Source organism: Siniperca chuatsi, linkage group LG1 (assembly GCF_020085105.1).
Source record: "Siniperca chuatsi isolate FFG_IHB_CAS linkage group LG1, ASM2008510v1, whole genome shotgun sequence".
In the NCBI taxonomy this organism is placed as follows: Eukaryota; Metazoa; Chordata; class Actinopteri; order Centrarchiformes; family Sinipercidae; genus Siniperca; species Siniperca chuatsi.
The window spans coordinates 9,437,501-9,457,733 of record NC_058042.1 but is presented as its reverse complement, the minus strand read 5'-3'; the positions used below and the strand labels follow the sequence as shown (position 1 = coordinate 9,457,733).

General features: G+C 38.8%; 1 protein-coding gene across 1 annotated transcript; it reads left to right on the top strand.

Moving 5' to 3' along the window:
- Positions 1–1,412: 1,412 nt before the first annotated feature.
- Positions 1,413–6,536, top strand: tmem208 (transmembrane protein 208). The gene is made up of 6 exons (XM_044172002.1): positions 1,413–1,552; positions 2,536–2,631; positions 3,649–3,708; positions 3,819–3,955; positions 4,895–4,979; positions 5,120–6,536. Exons 1-6 carry the CDS (start codon positions 1,547–1,549, stop codon positions 5,255–5,257), a joined length of 522 nt encoding a protein of 173 aa, XP_044027937.1. The 5' UTR covers positions 1,413–1,546; the 3' UTR covers positions 5,258–6,536.
- Positions 6,537–20,233: the final 13,697 nt, after the last annotated feature.

The window sequence follows — 20,233 nt, the reverse complement described above, 5'->3', positions numbered from 1 at the left end:
ATTAAATACTGGTAGGTTTCTCACATTTTAATAACCCACCAAGTCTGCAGTTATAAATATCAATAAGGTAATTTCTAGAAGTTAAGTAGTCACAAGGTCCATTTGCGAGGACTTTCTGATGAACTAAAGCTAAAAAGACTAAGTCTATCTGTATGGCTACATACCACTAGATGTAAGTAAGTTAGTAAGTAAAGCTTTATTTGTATAGCACACAGTTACAAAGTGCTTCACACATACACAGGCTGGCTGGGACCTAAGACAGGAAGGACAGATTTCGTGGGAACTTTATCACAGGGACTGGAGGAGGGACGCATATGAGTACATACAGTGTCAAAAAGGATGTGCAGGGAGACAGTGAAATAGGACGGCTGAATGGTGCGGGGGGTAAAACAGTAAAAGTGGACCTCAGACCAAGATGAGGCAGGAATGACAGGAAGAGAAAGATTTACAAGCTGGTTAATAGTACAAAACAGAAATGTAGGATTGTGTTTGTTGCTAGTAATCAAGTCAGAGAAGTACGCAGCTCGCACATCTTTAATAATCTGGTTCAGTTTCAACAAAAGCTCCTATATATGGAGGTGGTGATTTTTTCTATCTATGTTTGGCTTTTCTATATTCCCTTCTTTGTTGTCTGATGTTGTCATTGATCCAAGGGGTTGTATTAATATCTGGGGCAGCCCTGGAGGTGAATGGAGCCAAAGAGTCAAGGGCTGATGTACACAAATCAATAAACCAACTAACTTGGTCATTAAGATTAGCAAAGCGAGGAGGGCAGTTGGAGACCAGAAAAGTAGCTGGAAAAAGTGTCTCATTCAAGATGCGAGAGTGGATTATACATTTCCAGGTTAATGTAGTTGGTAGTAAGGGTTCATCAAAGATAATACATTTATGGTTAGAGATAAAAATCAGTCTTGTTCAGGGAGGTAAGAGACATGTCTAGAGGAAAAGCTAAGTCAAGGGTGTGTCCATGGCTATGTGTCGGGCCAGAGACATGTTGCACAAGATGGAAAGAGTTAGAGATGTTTAAAAAATTTGTGGCAAATGAGTTCTAAGGATTATCAATATGAATGCATAATATTAATCTTATTTATTAAGTACAGTATCGTAGCTAACAGGAGCCTTGTTTCTGTTATACAAAGGCAAAACAGCATTATAAAAACATTAAATCGTGCACTGGTACGAAAGCGTCATTGTAAATACTGTAATTGAGTGCATCCTTATTGATTATCCGTTTGTAACGTTATTAACCTGACTGCTTATTGTTTGTTTTTTAAAGTGACCAGCAGATGGCACCCTGTCACTAAACTTTCACGAGCCGCTTTCGAGGACTATGAGTTGATGACGATATTTTCATGCGCCGGAAGTGTTGACCCCCCCTCCGAGAAATCTCAAATGCTGATGTGTTACAAGAAATTACACCGCAGGGAGACTTCTGAGTTTCTTTTTGATGCAGTAATATATTAACGGAGAGAAGCGGCGGCGGGTCACAGGTCGATGTCAAAGAAGACGCAGTGGAAGAGATCAGCAGCACCGGGTCAGAGAGCCAATGGCGGTGAGAGAAGCAGACACATGCAGCTGCAACAGAGACAGACTGAGACAGGAACAACTGACTTAGTCACTTCTACATTTACTTAAACAGTTTACTGTGGCTGATGCCGCTGTGTAAAGTAACTCAGCTACAGTGACACCAGCACAAGCTGCAGAAGAAGCTAAAAACTGGTCTGTGTAGGGAATAATAAATACAAAAATATGGCTTATGTCACAAACAGAATATTTCACAAAGCTCAATCACAGTTATAAGTCAAAAGGGTGCACATGATAATCAAAAGCATGATTAATCACTTCCAGGTCATTAGTTGTAACATCTATTCAGATGTGGTGTTATGCAGCCTCCAATGTCGTCTTATTGGAATTCCTCCTTGTGAGGTTTGTTTTATAATAACTTAATTAAACATTTCACATTGTATTTAACTATAGACAACTCTGCAAGGGGGTACAAACATGTACAATAAACAAACACAATACACAAAACAAACGCAGCACAGAGCAAAAGCAGCATAATAAATATACATTGACAGATCTACAACAAAAGTTGTAAATAAAGCTGCGCTGTTGTCATGATTTTAATATCTTTGGAAAACGTAATCGTATATAAAAATACGCATTCAATTAATTTTGACATACAAGAAAGGGGGTCTAGAATCACAAAATGTACTTTATGTATGTGGAATTAAAACATTTGCTTTCATCTCCCTTCTAAGATGCCAATACAAAATGTCTATAAAGGACAAACAAAATCGTCACACCAAAACATTTCCAGTGTGGAAAGTTAAGTGAGGTCTCAATTATTGTTATAGAGCAGAAAGCACAAGATGAATGTCGGATATCAAGTTACATGTGCTGTCTTCAGAAAGTAGGATGTCTGGCCAAGTACCTTAAGAAAGGCATGTCTGAAAAGCTTTTGCACCTGCATTTCCTCAAAATGCATTGATTGGTTGATGTGATGGGGGGGATTGTGATTGCTTTGCCCAACAGCCCAAAGGTAAAGTTGGCACAAAGGGAAAGAAGCAGATCTATGAGGAGAACGAGGCGACGCTGAAGTTCTACACAAGAGTCATCCTAGGAGCTAATGTAAGAACCTCAATGCTGTTTTTGTGTTGTTTCACTCGAAAGAAATGTTTAAATGTCAGAGAGATGGACACTGCAGTCGTTGAATGAGTGGTATCTCATTTACATTAGTTCACTGATGTGACGTCTGTGTTTATTAACCTTATTGGATGAAGGTTTGTTCATTACTTCAGTTCAGTTCTTCAAACTACAGTTCTGCAAGTTGCTTGAGTCTCATACAAGCTGCAGATCATCCATGCAGCCAGGTTGCCTGTATTTTTTCACTGAGACCCAATTTTGGACTTGACCAGTATGTTTTAGGTGTATCACATTATTTTGTGTTTATTTTTTTCAGTGTTGAAGTGTGTTGAACTGTCAGTTATGAATTAGGGTTGTGCAATATAGATAAAATCTATATAGAAAATCCTCTTTCACAGTATAAATCATCTTTCAATTGCAATATCTTTTATATAGTAAAAATATCTGGAAATGGTCTGTTTTTGGCTTTTACAGTGAACTAAATGCTTGAAAAATGAAAGTACTTCATCACATTGATGCAAAAATCCTGTGAGTCCCAAAATGCCATAATGCAGTCCTGCTCATTGGTTTGCAACAATGCCTGCTATGGCCTAATATTACCAGAGATATTAAAGAAACTAATACTTTGTATAAATTGTGTACAGAAATCTTTGATGAATTATACTGTAGGGCTGCAACTAACTATTATTCTCTTAATCGATTAATCTGCTGAGTGTTTTCTTGCTTAATCGAGTAATTGTTTAGTGTATGAAATGTTAAAAAATAGCAAATTTCAATTTACTGTCAAATATGACAAAGAAAAACATTCATTTGAGAAGCTGGAACCAGATGATGTTTGGCATTTTTCCTTGAAAAATCATTGAAATGATTGGTTGATTATCAAAATAGTTGTAGATTAATTTTCTGTTGAGTGACTAATTGATTAATCGACTAATCGTTGCAGCTCTATTATACTGTCATGTGCTCCACCCCCATTTCAAATATACTGCTCTTCCTCCACAGGCAATATATGCCGCCGTAAATCTTTTGGTTTTCTACAGTTCGTCTACATTTTGGACATGGGTAAGTGTATTTAATCAAGATTATTTAAAATCTCAATATCCACAAATCTAAGGTAATTTCTTCTAATACCACTCACCTTCTTGCCCCTAAATCTTGTCTTCCTCCTGTAGCTGCTGCTTGTGTTTGCACTAGCAGTGTATGTCGGGAGTTACCGCTCCATGTCTGCCATGGCCAAGCCAGCGTTTGCTGAGGATGGAAGTCTGCTGGATGGAGGAATAGACTTAAACATGGAGCAGGGAATGGCAGAGTAAGTAATCCCCAAAAGGATCCAAATATATTGGGAATATATTTAGTCTACATGCACTATGAAAACAATGTGACTTTGTGAAACAACTTGGAAATACTTTTTTGCACATGGTTTTAAATTCAGGTCACTTAACTAACCAAGGAAGTGTGAGGTAGCTTAAAAATAGTATCAGGTATCAGGATTTTTCTGGTTGCTGAACACAAGGGGCAAAAGACTTACTGCATTTTCAGTGTGCATACAGTAGATGTATTATTAAGGTCGCCTTCAAATGTTACTTTGCTCTCCTGGAAATGATACGCCTTGTGTGCAGTGGCGAGTGCTTGATGGACTTTTTTTTGCCAGGTTTCACCTACATTCAGTCTTTCCTAACACCTCTGATTGATGGAGCATATTGAGGACAGGAAGCTTTGCAGACATTACTCAGGGCTGAAAATACTGCTCGCCTTCCTCCACTGCGTCAATAATTGAATTTATTTCTTCGTTTAGAGGTGGAAATGTTTGACATAAAACTCCAATAAAAACATGCTGCAATTGAACATCAGTCAGTGCTAAGGCAAAGAAGGGCAGTGCTCCTGAGACAAGAATTGATGTTTTGGTGAATAAAACTATATGTTAATCTAGTCTTTGTATTCTTTGTATATTTAAATGTAATGTTCAGTTGGGTTTGTGCATTAAGAATATAGAAGTTCTGGCCACATTCTACTTTTTCTGTCGGACTATTATAATATATTTTTGTCTTGCTTAATATAAAAGTATGTAAATAAATAGCAGTCACATCTTTCTTTCTTTTTTTTTGTCTGGTTGAAGAACCCCTGAATTCATTGTGTCCCCCATCTTCTGAAACTCAACCTACTCCCTTGCTTAAGAGCACAAAGTTCTTCTTCTGTGTGCACAGAAACATTGCAGTGATAATTTATAGTCTGTGTGTTCTGGTTTTAGGCACCTGAAGGATGTCATCCTGCTCACAGCCATAGTACAAGTGCTCAGCACAATCTCCTCTTATTTCTGGTATCTCTGGCTGCTGGTGAGAGCTTTTTTATGTTCTGTGTCCAGTTTCCCTGATAAATCCTTTGAGATATGTTATTTTTCTGCCCGTTTCCTTTTCTTTTTTGCTTTCCACTTGTCTCATAATTTGATCTTGTTTTCTGTATTTGTGTGTGTCAGGCCCCGGCCCGAGCCCTGCACCTGCTGTGGGTGAACTTTCTGGGCCCCTGGTTTATGGCAGAAAACCCGTCGGCACCAGAGGAAGTGAATGAGAAAAAGCAAAGAAGACAAGAACGCAGACAGATGAAGAGATTCTGATGCTGTAGAGCAGACGGAGCAGTATTTTTATACACAGAATCTAATATACAGATAGGAAGGAAGTCATAAGTTATTTAGGAAGAAATTTTGTTATTAAATTAAAGTCAATCCAAATCTGATACTGTGGAATCTTGTTTCCCATGTTTGTATTCTTTCTGCTTTCTCCTGTAATCCAATTTTCTCCCTAAATTGTGAAATGAAATCTTCCCTATTTAGATAATGTCATGGTCCAAATATCAGTCGTCCTCATGCAGAGTTTTAAGAGTTTCTGTTGCACAATACCACCACACTGCCCCCTGCACATTTCCATAAAATATTCCCCTAACAACCCTGCGATACAGTGATGACATGCGTCAACTATAGACAGCTGAATTTATTCTGTCAGTGCCGCTTTTGTCATGGCATGTCTTTTATTTCTATTTAATTTAATTTTTAAAAAATGTCTCTAATGTAACAGAATTCATCGGTGAGCCTTCATTACAGAGCCGAGATATTTTGTTTGTGACCTATTAAGTCTTATAAAATCTGGATGGAAATCAAGTTTTAATAGGAACATTTAAACTTTTTTTTACAATAAAAATCTTTCTCCAGTGTGTGGAGTTGATCAGCATATCTGTTTCAAGAAGTTTTGTTTTACAGTTGTCAGAAAGGCTCAGTGTCTGTTTTGTTAATGTTGTGCCTTCGGTCATGACTTAAAGTACTGAGCAATTATTTTCAATTTTCTTAGGAGGCTAAAATTTGCTTTTGGAGCCCTAGTGAAATCATTTGAGTATAAGAAAAAAATGTCTTTTTTTAAATGGCTGGGTCCACCTGAAAGGTTCTCTAATGTACTGTAAGGGGCTGTAATGTAATTCTCATAGAGAAATGTGAAATTTTAGCCTCCTCAATCAAAAGTAGGAATGTTTGGCCAAAGTTAAAGTCAAGTATACCGTAAAGGCCATGACAGTTCACATTGGAGGTATCCATATTTTCCTCTTAAGACCAACTGGAACATTATAATTATCTTGGAAAGATACTGAGTTCATTTCTGCTCAGTCTGTCGTTCTGAATAATTTTTTTGCTTTCTAAAACTTTGGCAATTATTTTTACCATATTATTTTTTGTCATTCCATTTTTTTTATATATCCTTATTGAGTGTAACTAATCATAAGAAAACTTCTGTCTTTTTGGTTTGGCAATATTCTAACAGTCCGCTTGTCCAAATAGAAATTAATACTTTTTCAACAGAGATTTGAGTTGGTTTGTGCATTGATTGGGGGGAATAAAAGAACCTTCCTGACGTTGTCCTGTCTTTTACTTTTACTAGAAATATATATATATATATAAAATGTGCATAAGAGCAGGCAGGGTTAATTGTGATGTCAGGTTTGCATGTGCAGAGCTTTTAGTGGTGAAAAGATGTATGACATTTTATTCAAAAAGCAATTTAAAGGATTATATCGTGTTTTTTTCATGTTTTAGGCATTTTAGGGCTGCAACTAATAATTATTTTCATTATTGATTAATGTGTTGATTTTCTTAGATTAATCAATCCTTGTTTGGTGTCAGGACAGTGAAGAAATGGCCATCACAGTTTTCCAAAGCCCAAAGTAATGTTTTCAGATTGCTTGTTTTGTCCAACTAACAGTCAAAAATCTATTATATTCCATTTATTACTTAAAAACAAATAATCGATTATCAAAACTTCAGACAACTTAAACTTTGAAACATTTTCTATTGATTGACTAAATGAATCATCGTTTCAGCACTAGTATAGTTTTAAATTACTGCTGACCATAATCCAGTGTGTTTTGAGAGGGTGTTCTCAATCCGTATAGAGTCATGTAATCTTTCAGTTTACTGTATCTGTTGAATTTGTTTTGATTTCCTGCTCAATATCTCAATAGCTGCCCTAAAGATGTGAGCACTGCAGCCTCCTGAATGATGTGGCAGCTTCAGGCTTTAGAGGACAGCAAGCTGGTTGTTCAGTTTTAAATTAATTTTAAATACAGTATGAGCTGTAGACAAATTGTGTCAATGACAAATTAATTAAGTGGAACATCGCATTAAAGTTACTGGCTGCAGAACTTCAGACATCATCACCTGTCTTGTTTTTCAATGGCTCATGTAACTGCTCACATATTTGAGATTTAAGATTAGAGTTGACAAATCAGCACTTTAGCTTCAGTTTAATCCCCAAATACTGAAGAAATGTCAACCACTTGGTGCACAGCTACATTCAGCATTGCTGTTTCCATCTGGTGAGTTGAGCCTTGTCCTCAGGGGAAAATGTTGTTTATTATCAAGTCTGCTAAGTGACTTTATACTGTCTATCCAGTGTTGACAAAGTGTATTCAGTGATTACGTTCATACTCTAAAGAGAGTGAGTGGGCTGGCAAAGCCCAGATCTGCTCCCAATATAATTACAGATTTCTCATTACTGTTACATCCATGCTTACCCAACTCAACAAGCTACAACCTGCAGTCTTCAGGTTTGAAGAGGAACCACTGCGATGGTGTGAATCCTGTTAAGAGGAAACAAAACAGCAAGACATTTACAAAGTTTGCCTTCATCTAATACATACTGGAATTCAAACAGATTTTATTCAAACCTAACTTTATGCTTTCCCACAAGCTTTTTCAAAATGACTGCTTTTACTTTGCCTGTGTCCTGCCCTCCTTCATTCCAGCCCTGTGGTCCTATACTGTCTCTATTATAGGGTTATAAACAAAGTAACCAAAATTAGAGCAGCACGGCATCCAGTTGTCAGGGCCAATCCCAGATGTGGGCTCTGAGAGGGACCATGTTGCAGTGTAATTTAGCACTGGGGCCACTCACTTGCACGTGACCCCACCCCCTCAAAACTCACATATGTACTTTGTGTTTTCTGGCTGTTGTGTTTGCTGTAGGAAGATATGCAGAAATGCGGATTTTACGTGTGTTTATCTTGACCAATTGTCTGCTAAGAAATTCTCTAGCTTTCAAAAATGTACCTTGTGGCTGTAAAAAGGACACATGATTGTTTTTGCTCTAAGCTTTTTCATATGCACGCTTTTCTTAATAACACGAAATTGTCTCTGCTCTTACTTTGAGGTGCAACACAAATATTATAACAAAATAATATAACAAAATAGAGAAGTATCTCCTAAAATAACTTGCTGCATGTGAGAGTCCCTGTCTTGGCTGCTGATTTAAGATGGAGAGAAAAGAAAAGAGTGGGAGGGAGAGGTTCTTGTTTACCGTGGCAGTAAAAAAGGGTTCATCCTGACAAGATGAAATAAGAGAGTTGAGGCTGTATTCCATTTTCCAGGCTTTGTGTGTAGCTTTGCATGCTATAACCTAAAAAAACCCAATAGTTTAAACCCATTCTAAATGAGAGAGTAAAATAAGTTAACAAAAACCTTTCAACCTGAGATAGAAAGCGGGGAAGGAATCAGTTGAAGTGGAGCCTTTTGTCTCATTGGCTCCAGCAGAACATAACCTTCACATTTTAGATCCCTTTACACTCACAGAGCCAGACAAAACAGGAAATTGGGGTGCAGTTGGGCAACAGTCGAGCCTTTGACCCTTGAACTACAGTGCTCCCTGTCTTTGAAGTCAAGAGAGAGAATCACAAGCAATTACTGGCATTGCAGAATGTGTTCCCTTGAACATTAAGCCTCCACTGTGTAAACAGAATCAGAGCTCTGTGAGCGTGTTTGGTAGAGCTGTGGGTGTAGCCCGTTTCAAGTTTGTAATCTCTGCTCTCTGCTGACCCAAACACTTCTTACAGTTTGGGTTGTAGTGAAGGAGTGGCTGGTATTAGTACAAGACACAAGCAATTATTTAAATGTTTCATTTCTGATCCGCACGCTTTCTCTTGCTAATAACAAATAAGCATCACTATTTCCAGCAACATCCTATAGCTTAAAGACGACACTGACCAGGCAGCGTTCACAGCTCCCACCATGGCCTTAAAAGGAAGCTGTCAAGAATTCCTGCTGCATTTGACTCGTGTGTGTGTGTGTGTGTGTGTGTGTGTGTGTGTGTGTGTGTGTCTGAGCATCTTGAGCGTCAGACTTGGTGGCAAATACTCCACCTTCCTCAGAGATTGTCACCTCTGTTTAACGTCTCGCTCCATCCCCCTGCCAGCCGGTCATCTGCTCCCGTTTGTCACCAACTGCAAACTGAAGACAGATATGTCAAATCAGTAAAACCATAAACGTAATGTCTTATCTGTTAATGTGCCACAGCTATTAGGAGATTAATTTCTTAGAATTTTGTAACGCTCTTGAGTTTATTATGGAACATGTGCTGCTTTTGAAATACTGGACTATAACACATTTAATGATTAATTAACTGTCTGCGCATGAATACCTTTCAGAATACGATCTATGCAGTTGTTGTCTGAGTTCTGTTACATAAATTAAAAATAATACAGTGCATTTTTAAACTGTAGTTAAAATGTAGATGTATTGCCAAAGTGTTAGCATCACTGTAAGGCAACACTTCGTTCAGATAGTCCGTTGTTAATATTAAACCAACTATAAGGTGACAAAAAGTAAATGTTCTACAAAATGTCACTTTTTCATTTGCTACATCATAAAACACAGTCACTAACTGTGACCTCAGCCTGACCCTGATACCTAATGAGTATTTTTAAAGGGGAACTCAGGTCTTGTGGGAAAAAGTTGTATAAAGCCTTTTGAGGCTCCAGAGGAAGCTGTGTGAAATCTGATAAATTGCCTCAAATGATGTCACTTAAGTCAGCGTCGGTTGGAGCTGAAGACTACAAGTTTGAAAATGAAAAAATAACAGAGGAGTGAGTTTACCAGACCTCTGTAGCCCGTTCCTCATCTCTGCTATAGGCTAGCAGCTCGAGGCTACATTAGCGGCTACTAGCATAACACATCCAAATCGCCGACTGAACTGTCTGCAGTTGAGTTGCATTGTGGGTATTGTAGGCGCCAGGTTTTGACAAGGAATAGGAGCCCAGTGCTAAATCGGTGGAGTACTCATTTAAAGGTGCCATATGTAAGATTCTTTTATTCATTTTACGTATTAATTTTATATATTAATCATTTTTTATTGCCAATTTGTCAACGGGTTGTAGGCTAACGTAACTTAAAAATTCCCAGACTTTCTATGACAGCATGTGGATTGATTTCTATGTAAAGGACTCGGGTCGGTTTTTCCAGGAAAATCAAAAGGATGTGTCATTTATGCAGTCTCCCGAGTGCCTTCTCTCTCCACTTCCTCACAGTGTTAACAGTGTGTGACTGTGACACTATTTAGCATATTTATTTACCAACGTTAGGTTAGAAATGGAGTCCGCTAATGTCAACAAATGACCAGCACTCACTACAACACAGAGTCCAACACAAAGTCCAAAGTCAAAGCTAATATTACTGCAAAGCATGAGAAATATATTGTGATATTGTGGTTTTAGCTAGCGAACGTTAGCTTGCTTGCTAACACAGACGAATTGATAGCTAGCTAACGTAGCAAAATACTGTCTTGGGTGGATAATGTCAGCTAATTCATCCAGACTCCAGAGGCTAATCTGGCTGGTAAATTGGTTGGCTCGCCGTTTGCAGGTTACTTTGTCGGCTGGCGTTGTGGGGCAGCTGAATACGTGCAGCTTGGCTGGGTTGTAGCTGGCTGGCTAACATTAGCTTGCTTGCTCGCTAATATTATCGCTAGCAAAATACTATATGAGTGGATATGCTATTTGGCTAGCTTGCCAAATTTCTTCACCAGCTAACGTGATCCATGGTACTAACTTATGTATTAAGACAAACTGTTTTGATATTAGCCAACAATAAATTATGTAACGGTACAAAGCAAAGGTGTATAACATTTGCTTTCTACTAGCCAAGAGCGATGCAAGGCAGGGGCGGCCAACTAGTTAACTGTAACCTAAGCTAAGCTGGGGTTGGCTGGCTGGATGTGGCTTGGCTGGCTGCACGTTGTGGGTCTGGTTGCTTCGTGGTGCTGGCTGATGGGGTGATTTGCAAACGGCAAGCTAGTATCATGGAGCCAATGGTCCAAATAAAATATAGGACATTACAGATAGTAACGTTATGATTGTAATTTATTCAGTGTTCATTTTAGTCTTGTGTATGTCACTTTTGGCCGATGCCCAGGATGGTGCCCGCTTGCGCCTAAGTAACTGAAGTTCACTTAACGGCCAAAGGTGTCATTATTAACAAGGGTTTTCTGAAAGTTACCTATAGAACCTTTAACATATTTTCACAATGTAATGAATGGATTGGATGTTTTTGTTTGATTAGTGGAGTCTAATTATGATATTGGGTAAATATTATATTATTATAACGGCAAATTCATTATTAATTATATTATTATAATAAATGTGTTTAAATAGTACAAAGAAGAATGCTTTCTCAGACTCAGAACATTAGATAAAAGCTATGCCCTAAAGGATACAACAGGAAAATCTTAACAAAAATATCAGTAGGGTGTCCTGGAAGCCTAATGATTAAGAATCATACCATATAACCTCAACGGTCCTGCCAGTGACCTTCGTTTCATATCATACCTGTCATCTCTCCCTCTCTCCCGCAGTGTTTCCTGTCTTTTTGTCTGCTATCAAATAATGGCAAAATGCCCCCCAAAGGTCTTAACAAATACAAGGCCAGTAAAAATAAACCAGAGTAAAAGGACAAAATGGTATCATTAGGTAGTAACATGGCAAAGCACTATCATCAAGCAACAAACAGATATTTGTCAGTCAGGCAGTTCTCCAAAAATGGGGTTTATGGTAAGACTTAAAAACAAAGGCAGTGCCAGCAGACATGATATTAAATAGAAATTGCACCAGAGCCCAGGCATCAGTACGGCAAAGATAACATCTTGATTTCAACCTGGACTCTGAAGGGAAAATCATGAACATCATGACTGAAACATCCTGAGGATCTCAAAGTTTGTTTTAGTCATCAATCTCTGTTCAGCTTTGTTAGGTCATCTATATTAAGTTACTCACCATTGTCTGCCAAATCCTCACTGGGAAGGTTATGAACTTGAAGGCATAAAAGTTTGTGTTTTGTAGGCTACATTTAAATTTTCTGGCTAAAGCAACCCCATGCAGCTGCCATCTCATGATGAAATACTTCACTGTCAGTGACTGTGAAAATTAGCCTCACGTTATTCTTGATTTAGGGAAACATCATGAAGTGCTTATTTTGTGGATGCATGTATTTGAGGTGATTCAAGGATAAACTAACAAATCAGAAGAAATATCAAGTTAATGATAAATGTTCTGCTCTGGAGCTAAATCGATCATAAATAATTCGCGGTACACTCAGGAATGTGTTATACTGTGAGTTTGGAATAACTTGCTCACACCGTGTGAAAATGAAGTCTTGTAACATGCAACACGTTGAACCCTACATGCATGTGCTTGCTATATGTCACACCTTGAGTCCTGCTTTTCTGTACTTTTCACCTTTTATTTATAACAATTAATTTTTAATATCTCCTATCTCAGTCAAAAGTGGTACCTTAACCTAAAGCACATTTTATTTAAGCTGAATCTGAGCATAGACAAAGAGTCATCGGACCTCAGAGCACAAAGCCTCAAACCTCTGAGCGTACATTGGTGACATGAAGCAGTTCTGCGTGGCCATCTGTAGGGAAGACAGTGTGTAAACCAGGTGAGTAAATACTTTGCAGGATAGTAGGCAGCAAATTTTTGGTGCTTTACAGGGTTTAAACCTTGATTCCTATGGACACCCAAAGTGTTCAGTATTAAATAAATAAATAAGACATTGTGAAATGATTGATTATATGACTAAATACATTCAGAATATGTAATGTAACCATGACATTGTCGTATCAAATGACATTTTAAAACAAACAGGGCAGAGCCAAACACATAACTGGCTCTGTTTGTCTTGTTTGACAGACCAAGACTTTGTGGGTTGCATTATGAAATAAAACGACCATTAGGAAAAATGCTGGATGAAATAACATTTCATAATATTAAGCTGAGTTTAAAAAAAACCTCAATTTAACAATTTCATGGTTAGAACACATATTTTGTCATATAAATATTTCTGTCACAGTGTCTTATTTATTTATTACATAATGAACACTTTGGGTTTCCATAATTTAAAACCTGCAATTTCTTTTAGAAAGGCCTCAATTTTTAACGTAATTTCTTATTTATTAACATGATATACTCATCAGCAGTGGCGCAAGAAGTATTCAGATCCTTTACTTAAGTAAAAGTACTAATATCACAAAGTGAATATACTCCACTACAAGTAAAAGTCCTGCATTCAAAACCTTACTTATGTAAAAGTATGTAATATCAGCAAAATGTCAAAGTGTCAAAAGTAAGTACTCATGCAGTAAAATTTTGATGTTTTTGGATAAATATTACTGCTGCATTCATGTGTATGTTGCATTTTACTGCTGTAGGTGTTTAAGGTTGTGCTAATTTTAACTACTTTATATATTGCTGGGTAGTTGGGTAGAAGTGGGAGACTTTTCTCATCCCATAAAGGAACACTTAATCCTTCTCAGAAACATTCAAATTTAAAATCACCAAATTTGGGAATACATGGTTTTCACTGGACAGGAAGGATATGAACATTTTTAATGTAAAAAGCAACTAAAGCTGGCAGACATATGTAGTGGAGTAAAAAGTATAATATTTAAGTATAGTAGTATAAAAAAGTATAAAGTTGCATAAATGGAAATACTCAAGTAAAGAGTAAGAGTACCTCTAATTTCTAATTAAGCACATTACTTAGTACATTCCACCACTGCTCATCAGTAAGAGCTGCCACTTTGATTCAGAAGCTCCTGCCTTCACTTTTAATTCTGTGATGGCAAGAATCCCCCCCAGTATAATACAGTATTTTGGTCACTGACAACCTTGATTTGTGGCCACAGTACCTAAAAAATGTATTGTTGAGTATTTGCTTACTTTAAAAGAACACAACACAACAGTGGTGCCCTGGTGGCCTTGGGTTAAGGCGCCAGCCATGAACCACAACATCCCTATTCAAATCTGGCTGTGGACCTTTGTTGCATGTCATTCCCCCCCTCTCTCTCTTCCCATTTCCTGTCGTCTCTCTACTGTAATCGCTGTAATAAACGCATGCCCAAAAAAAAAAGCCCAAAAATGCTTTAAAAAAAAGCACATAATAATGCATTGACGTCCCTGCAGCTTACATTAATTGTAGGATCCAGCAAAGTGATGCACCACTAAGCTGTAAACTTTCAAATACATATTGTTCCTAGGCACTTGACCTCAGAGAGTATGATTCTAAATTGGGATAACAACTAAAACAGGCCACATCAATTCCCCCTCCATTCATTTTTTTGTTTGGTTGTTTGTGCTTTCATTTAAAATAAATAAATAAATAAAAAGTCCTCTGTGAATGACCACAGCCATTAGTTGCAGCGGTGGCGCCGCTGTCCGCATGACTCCGGCTGAACCAGGATCAGTGAGGGACAGGCTCCATCACACTGGGTTCCCTTCCTCTTCCTTTGTTTTCATCCCATTTCCTTCCTCGTTTTCTTAGATACTGTTCCCCCCAATGGAAGTCTAAACAAAATACAATACTGTGAAAGTAAACAAACGCACAAATATCATGTCCCACAACCTTGGTCCTTACCAAAACCAGACCCAGTTTTATGAGGATCCCAGGACAAGGTTTTGGTGTATGATTTTGGTACTTGCCCAAGGAGCTACAATACTGATTGACTGGAATTCCGTGTATGAATGTGATTTGTGACTCTAAGTGTTTTTCGATTTTGCATATGTTTACAAAACTAAAGTGAACATGCTGATTTAGAAAGAAACAAGATGGTATAATAACTGGATGGCAGGTAGGTTATTTGCCTGTTTGTGTCACAGAAACTGAAAACAGGAATAGTTCGCTCGGAAACGTCAGTACAGAGCATACTTCTAGCTGCATGGCCAATTTTGTGTTTACTTTAATTTTAGACCAACAGATTTACATCAAATCTTAAATCCTGCACTTATAACCGGTCCCAAACTCTGCCAAAACAGCTATTTGTCAAACTGATATCAAAATGTATTCTTGAATGTAATGTTGTGTCCTGAAACCAAGTGTGTTTTCTAGCAACGGTGTGTCCAATTAACTGGTTAAAAAAGGATATTGTCAAATCGCAAATGTGGTTACAAAACTAACAGGATCTCAAATCGAGCAGAATGTATGCTGAACAATCTCCAGCGACTAGGCATGGGGAAATATGATACATCCACTGATAATGATAATGTCCTGGCATGTAGCATGTAATTACAATGTTCTATGTGTGAGTTCAGACAAGGACCTCTTTAGTAATAACTATCTAATAAAAGCCACAAATGCCCCAAAATAGTCAACGTGCAAGTCTGCATTAGTGCACATAAACACAACCAGTCGTCATAAGATTCCACCTAAATATTCTGAAATGTTTATTTTAACATACAGCTGGTGATGCAGCATCCATCAACCTGCACAGTTGTTAACTTGGCTAATGCCTGCATTAACATTAATGAGGTTTTACACAATTTTTTATGCAGCTCTTGTTTCTAGTGTCGTGTTACTGCCATAACCCCTTCCCACCATTTCAAACCTGTCCATCCCCACCCACCTCATGCTATTAGACCTATAATGGAAGTCCAGATTAATGGTTAATTTCCAGGAAACCCCTGTGTTCTGTCATAAAGTGCTTTCCATTAATTAGTGACTCTGTTTCTCAGAACGGAGGGGGAGAGGAGAACAGTGATTAATGAGCTAACTACTGCAGCCAGCGGCTTGCCTAGCTCCAGTGGTGAGCGTGAGAGTCGGTCCCGCAAAGAGAGAGAAAGAAAATAAATATGTGGTCCTTGAAAAAAAAAAGTGCATGGAAATTCATTGAAAGGGTAGCTGAGTGCAGTTTCAAAGGGATGGTGGAGCATTAGAGCTGAACTGTGAGTAAAAGGGCAGAGCGAGGCCTGATTACGCCCTCTCTGGTGCCAGAAGTCCAGCAGACAGGGATGGGTGTGTGCTGAACTGAGAGAACTGTTAACACGGAAAGACGTTCAGGCGGCTTCTAGACTTATTTCGCTCTCTTAAGGTGTGAGGTTCCTGCCGAGAGTTAGATGAGAAGATCAATACCACTGTATGCTAAATATAAAGCTACAACCAGCAGCTGGTTAGCTTACCTTAGCATAAAGCTAAGGAAACTGGGAAATAGCTTGCCTGGTTCTGTCCTATAATTAATTAATTCATTTTGGTTTTTGTATGAGTAAACAAACAAGATCTAACTTGTTAATTAGTGAGCTTTAGTGGTGCTGGTATGCAGATTTTTTTTTTAACCTTTGGACAGAGCCCTGCTAGCTGTTTCCCCCCTGTTTCCAGTCTTTATGCTAAGCTAAGCTAACCTGCTGTTAAACTGTCAAATGGTATCAAAATCCGCCTAGCAACACTTCTAAAGCTCACTAATCAATCAATCAAATTAATTAGTCAGCTTTAGAGGTGCTGGTATTTTTTTGTATTTTTTTTACCATCGGACAGAGCCAGGCTAGCTGTTTCCCCGTTTCCAGTCTTTATGCTAAGCCAACCTAACCATCTGATGGCTGTAGCTTCATACACAACAGACATATATGAGAGTGGTATCCACCTTTTCATCTAAGTCTCTGCAGGAAAGCGTATTTGCCAAAATGTTGAACTATTCCTTTAAGTCAGGATCAGCTCCAAACAGATAAATATTTTAGCTGGCTAATGTTTCTGACCTTTGGCAGTGTTTCTGTGCAGCGATTCCTATGGACCTCAGATTAAGAGGGCAGCCTGGCGTGAGTCCAAATGTCTGGCTAGACATTATCTCCAGCACCCCTGCATGTTTTCATAAGGGGGCCTCCTAGTCTCTCCAGTGCTGGCCCGTAAGTGGCTAGGAGTGGGCAGCAGGAGTGTTTGTGTGTGCACGAATGTTTATGTACGTGTGTGTGTGTGTGTGTGTGTGTGAGTGAGAGCAGAGAAAACTGCCGCCTTGGTGGGGCAACACACTGTCTGCCATGTCTCTGGTCTAGAGGAGAGCCATTAGGGGAGCGATGAAGCTGATGACATGTTGTTCCTGTGACAGGCCGCCTGGCCCCAGTCTCCTCTCGGCTGCTGCTGCTGCTCCTGCTGCTGCTGGAGCTGTGGGAGCCCGCTGGTCTGCAACTGGACAGACACAGAGACGCAGGGACTGTGTTTATTTTGGGAGGTGGTTTGGTGCCGGACACCCTGTCTACTCTCCCACCAACCTTTATACGCCACCACCCCTACACTCACAACACACACACACACCTTATCACCAACACACACGCAACCAGGACGCTACATGGCGTCAATAGCAATTGCTGGTCTGACACAGATTCTGTTAAAGGGTCAGTTCAGCCACATTATACAAAAAACATATTTTCTTTCTGGTATTTATTCATGCAGATAGTTGTGGTTTTATTTGTCCAGGTTTTGAATAATCCGTCTCTGATATTTCTGCCTCCAGTCTATCTATCAAATTGAGTGAATACAATTTAGCTTATGGCGTTTAGAGCGTTCGAAAATTACATTTAAAAACTTCAACAGCAACATCTCTTTCCAGAAATAATGTCACTCAATAGACAGACACAGTAGAAAGTAATTCCGATGAAAACTGTTCACAGTGAGGTGTGTAAACACGTTTAACTTTACAAATCTATTGAGCCTTTTTTACTAAGAACTAAGAAAATAGTTCCAATAATACAAAGATCAATAAGACTATCACTATTTGTGAATGCTGCTCAGGTGAGGCAAGAGGTTTAAGGCGCCGACCATGAGCAACAGTGTCCCCGGTTCAAATCCGGCAGGTGACCCTTGTTGCAGGTCATTTCCCATCTCTCTCTCCTCTCATTTCTTTTCATCCCTCTACTGTATCTAATAAATGCATAAAATGTCCAAAGAATATTTGTGATCATCTCTTGAATACATCTTACATCAAAAACTCTATGCTTCTCAACTTATTCTATTCTTCTTCCACTATTAATCTCTATTTCTGTTTAGGGAATCAATGCACACAATACAGTAATAATAAGGGGACATGTAATTCAATGATGGCTGGCTGCACAGACTATTGCTTTTTTGTATCCAATAATCAGTTTCTCTCAGGTCAGCCGGCCAGTTTGTCCTCCTCGAATTTTAGTTATGCAGACTCAACAGTTCCCTAACTATTGATTCAAGATTCAGGTAATTTAAGAGAGCTTTATTGTCATTGTCGCCAACGTAATTGCAGTTGCATATCCAATCAGGTGCTGAGTCATACAGAGATATGAAAAATATTATTACAGTACCAAAATATACAGTATAACATAAGAATTTAAAAGTGCAGGATATGCACTATACAATATAAAATGTAACAAGAAAGCTGTTAAATAAAAAGAAGGAAATATGATCAAGATATATAAATATAAATATCAAATTGCTGAAGTAGATTACATATGTATCAAGTAAAAATATGGTAAGAAGAAAAGTTATTGCTATTGTTGTCCGTGCATATTAGTCTTCATATACATATTTGTTTTATTGCACATAATTCTTGTATTGCACTATCTGGGAATAATGTAAACTTATTGCAATTAGTCACTCACTATGTACACAGTTATTATATTGCACACTATGGGAACTGTATTTGTCCATATTGCTCAGGTTAATGCCATCCTGTCTGACTCACATTTATTACCACTTGGCTGGACTTTGGGTTGGGCCTTTTATTTCATTGTTCCTGTTATTATTACTTTGTTTTCCAGTTGAATTTATATCAAATATATGCGTTTTGTCTATACATAGGAAAGTTATTACTAGTATTAATAGTGGTATTACAAAATCTATCCAGTCTTTCAGCCACACCTGACCTGGTAATAAACCTGCTGTGTTTTCACTTTGACAACTTGCTGTATAACTGAGTGTTGACTACTAGGAATGTATGTTACACCCACTTTGATTTATGTGTCAGACTCAGCTGAGGTAATGAGTGATAGGGGTTGCAGCACACTTTGAGGTAAACTCATCTGACTTTTTCATTTAATTTTGAGTTACAAAAAACAATAATATATAGAAAGCAACACCTGTTGACAGTGAGTGACGTCGGCTGATGCTGGATGGTCAATGTTCCTGACCTTCCCATGAGTCTGTGATCTATTTTTTTAAAAATATATATGGTTATGTGTTGTCTTAAAGACCAATAAATCACCTGTGGCTGTGAGTCACAGTGGTGTTTATGTGGCCACTGAAACATTCAACCTTGGACGGAGCTCTTTCAAAACACTTGTCTCTTTCCTCTCTGCATCTGATTGAGTTACACAGGGGAACGCATTTTGAACAGGTGCCCTGTGAGCCCCTCTGCAGCCACACACACACACTCTCTCTCACACACACACACACACACACACACTGCTCTCCTCTTCTTCCTCGACTCTCTCCGTCTGTCGTTGTAACTTGACTCCTACTTCTTCAGCCTTCCCTGTCATCCCTCACATACTCCAGTAGGGTTTGGGCACACTGGTCGTGGTACAGCACACATAACTAGACAAGGTTAACTCTTCTGATATGAGGTGTGAACGGTCACCCACCAGGAAGGCTGATGCGTGTGTGTGTGTGTGTGTGTGCGTGCTAACCCTACAGCCGGAACCTCCTCTTGAACAAATGCTTGTAGAGTTGTTAAAATGCCAGTCTCGAGTAGTGGTGTAGGTGGTCACGTTGGCACAGAGACGGGCAGTGGGAGGACTGGGGTGATGCCACTGGGGGATACCCTAACCCCCTGTTTACCTCCGTCCACCCCCTGTGCATTTACATGGCGCTTCTATGCAAAACACTTTACCGTTTGTCTCTCATTCACACACACACACTGATGGCAGCGAGCTACCTGGCCCAAGTTCAGTGTCTGATCAGTGGACGACCCGCTCTCCTCCTGAGCCAGGACTGAACATTCAGTACATTCAGCTATACATGGCACTAGACTGTACCTGAACATTACCTTTATTT

What these genes read in the sequence shown, in the direction of transcription:
- tmem208 (XM_044172002.1), top strand. An exon ending in GAGTCATCCTAGGAGCTAAT is followed by an intron (nt 2,632 to 3,648) that starts GTAAGAACCTCA and finishes CTTCCTCCACAG; the next exon opens with GCAATATATGCCGCCGTAAA. An exon ending in CGTCTACATTTTGGACATGG is followed by an intron (nt 3,709 to 3,818) that starts GTAAGTGTATTT and finishes TTCCTCCTGTAG; the next exon opens with CTGCTGCTTGTGTTTGCACT.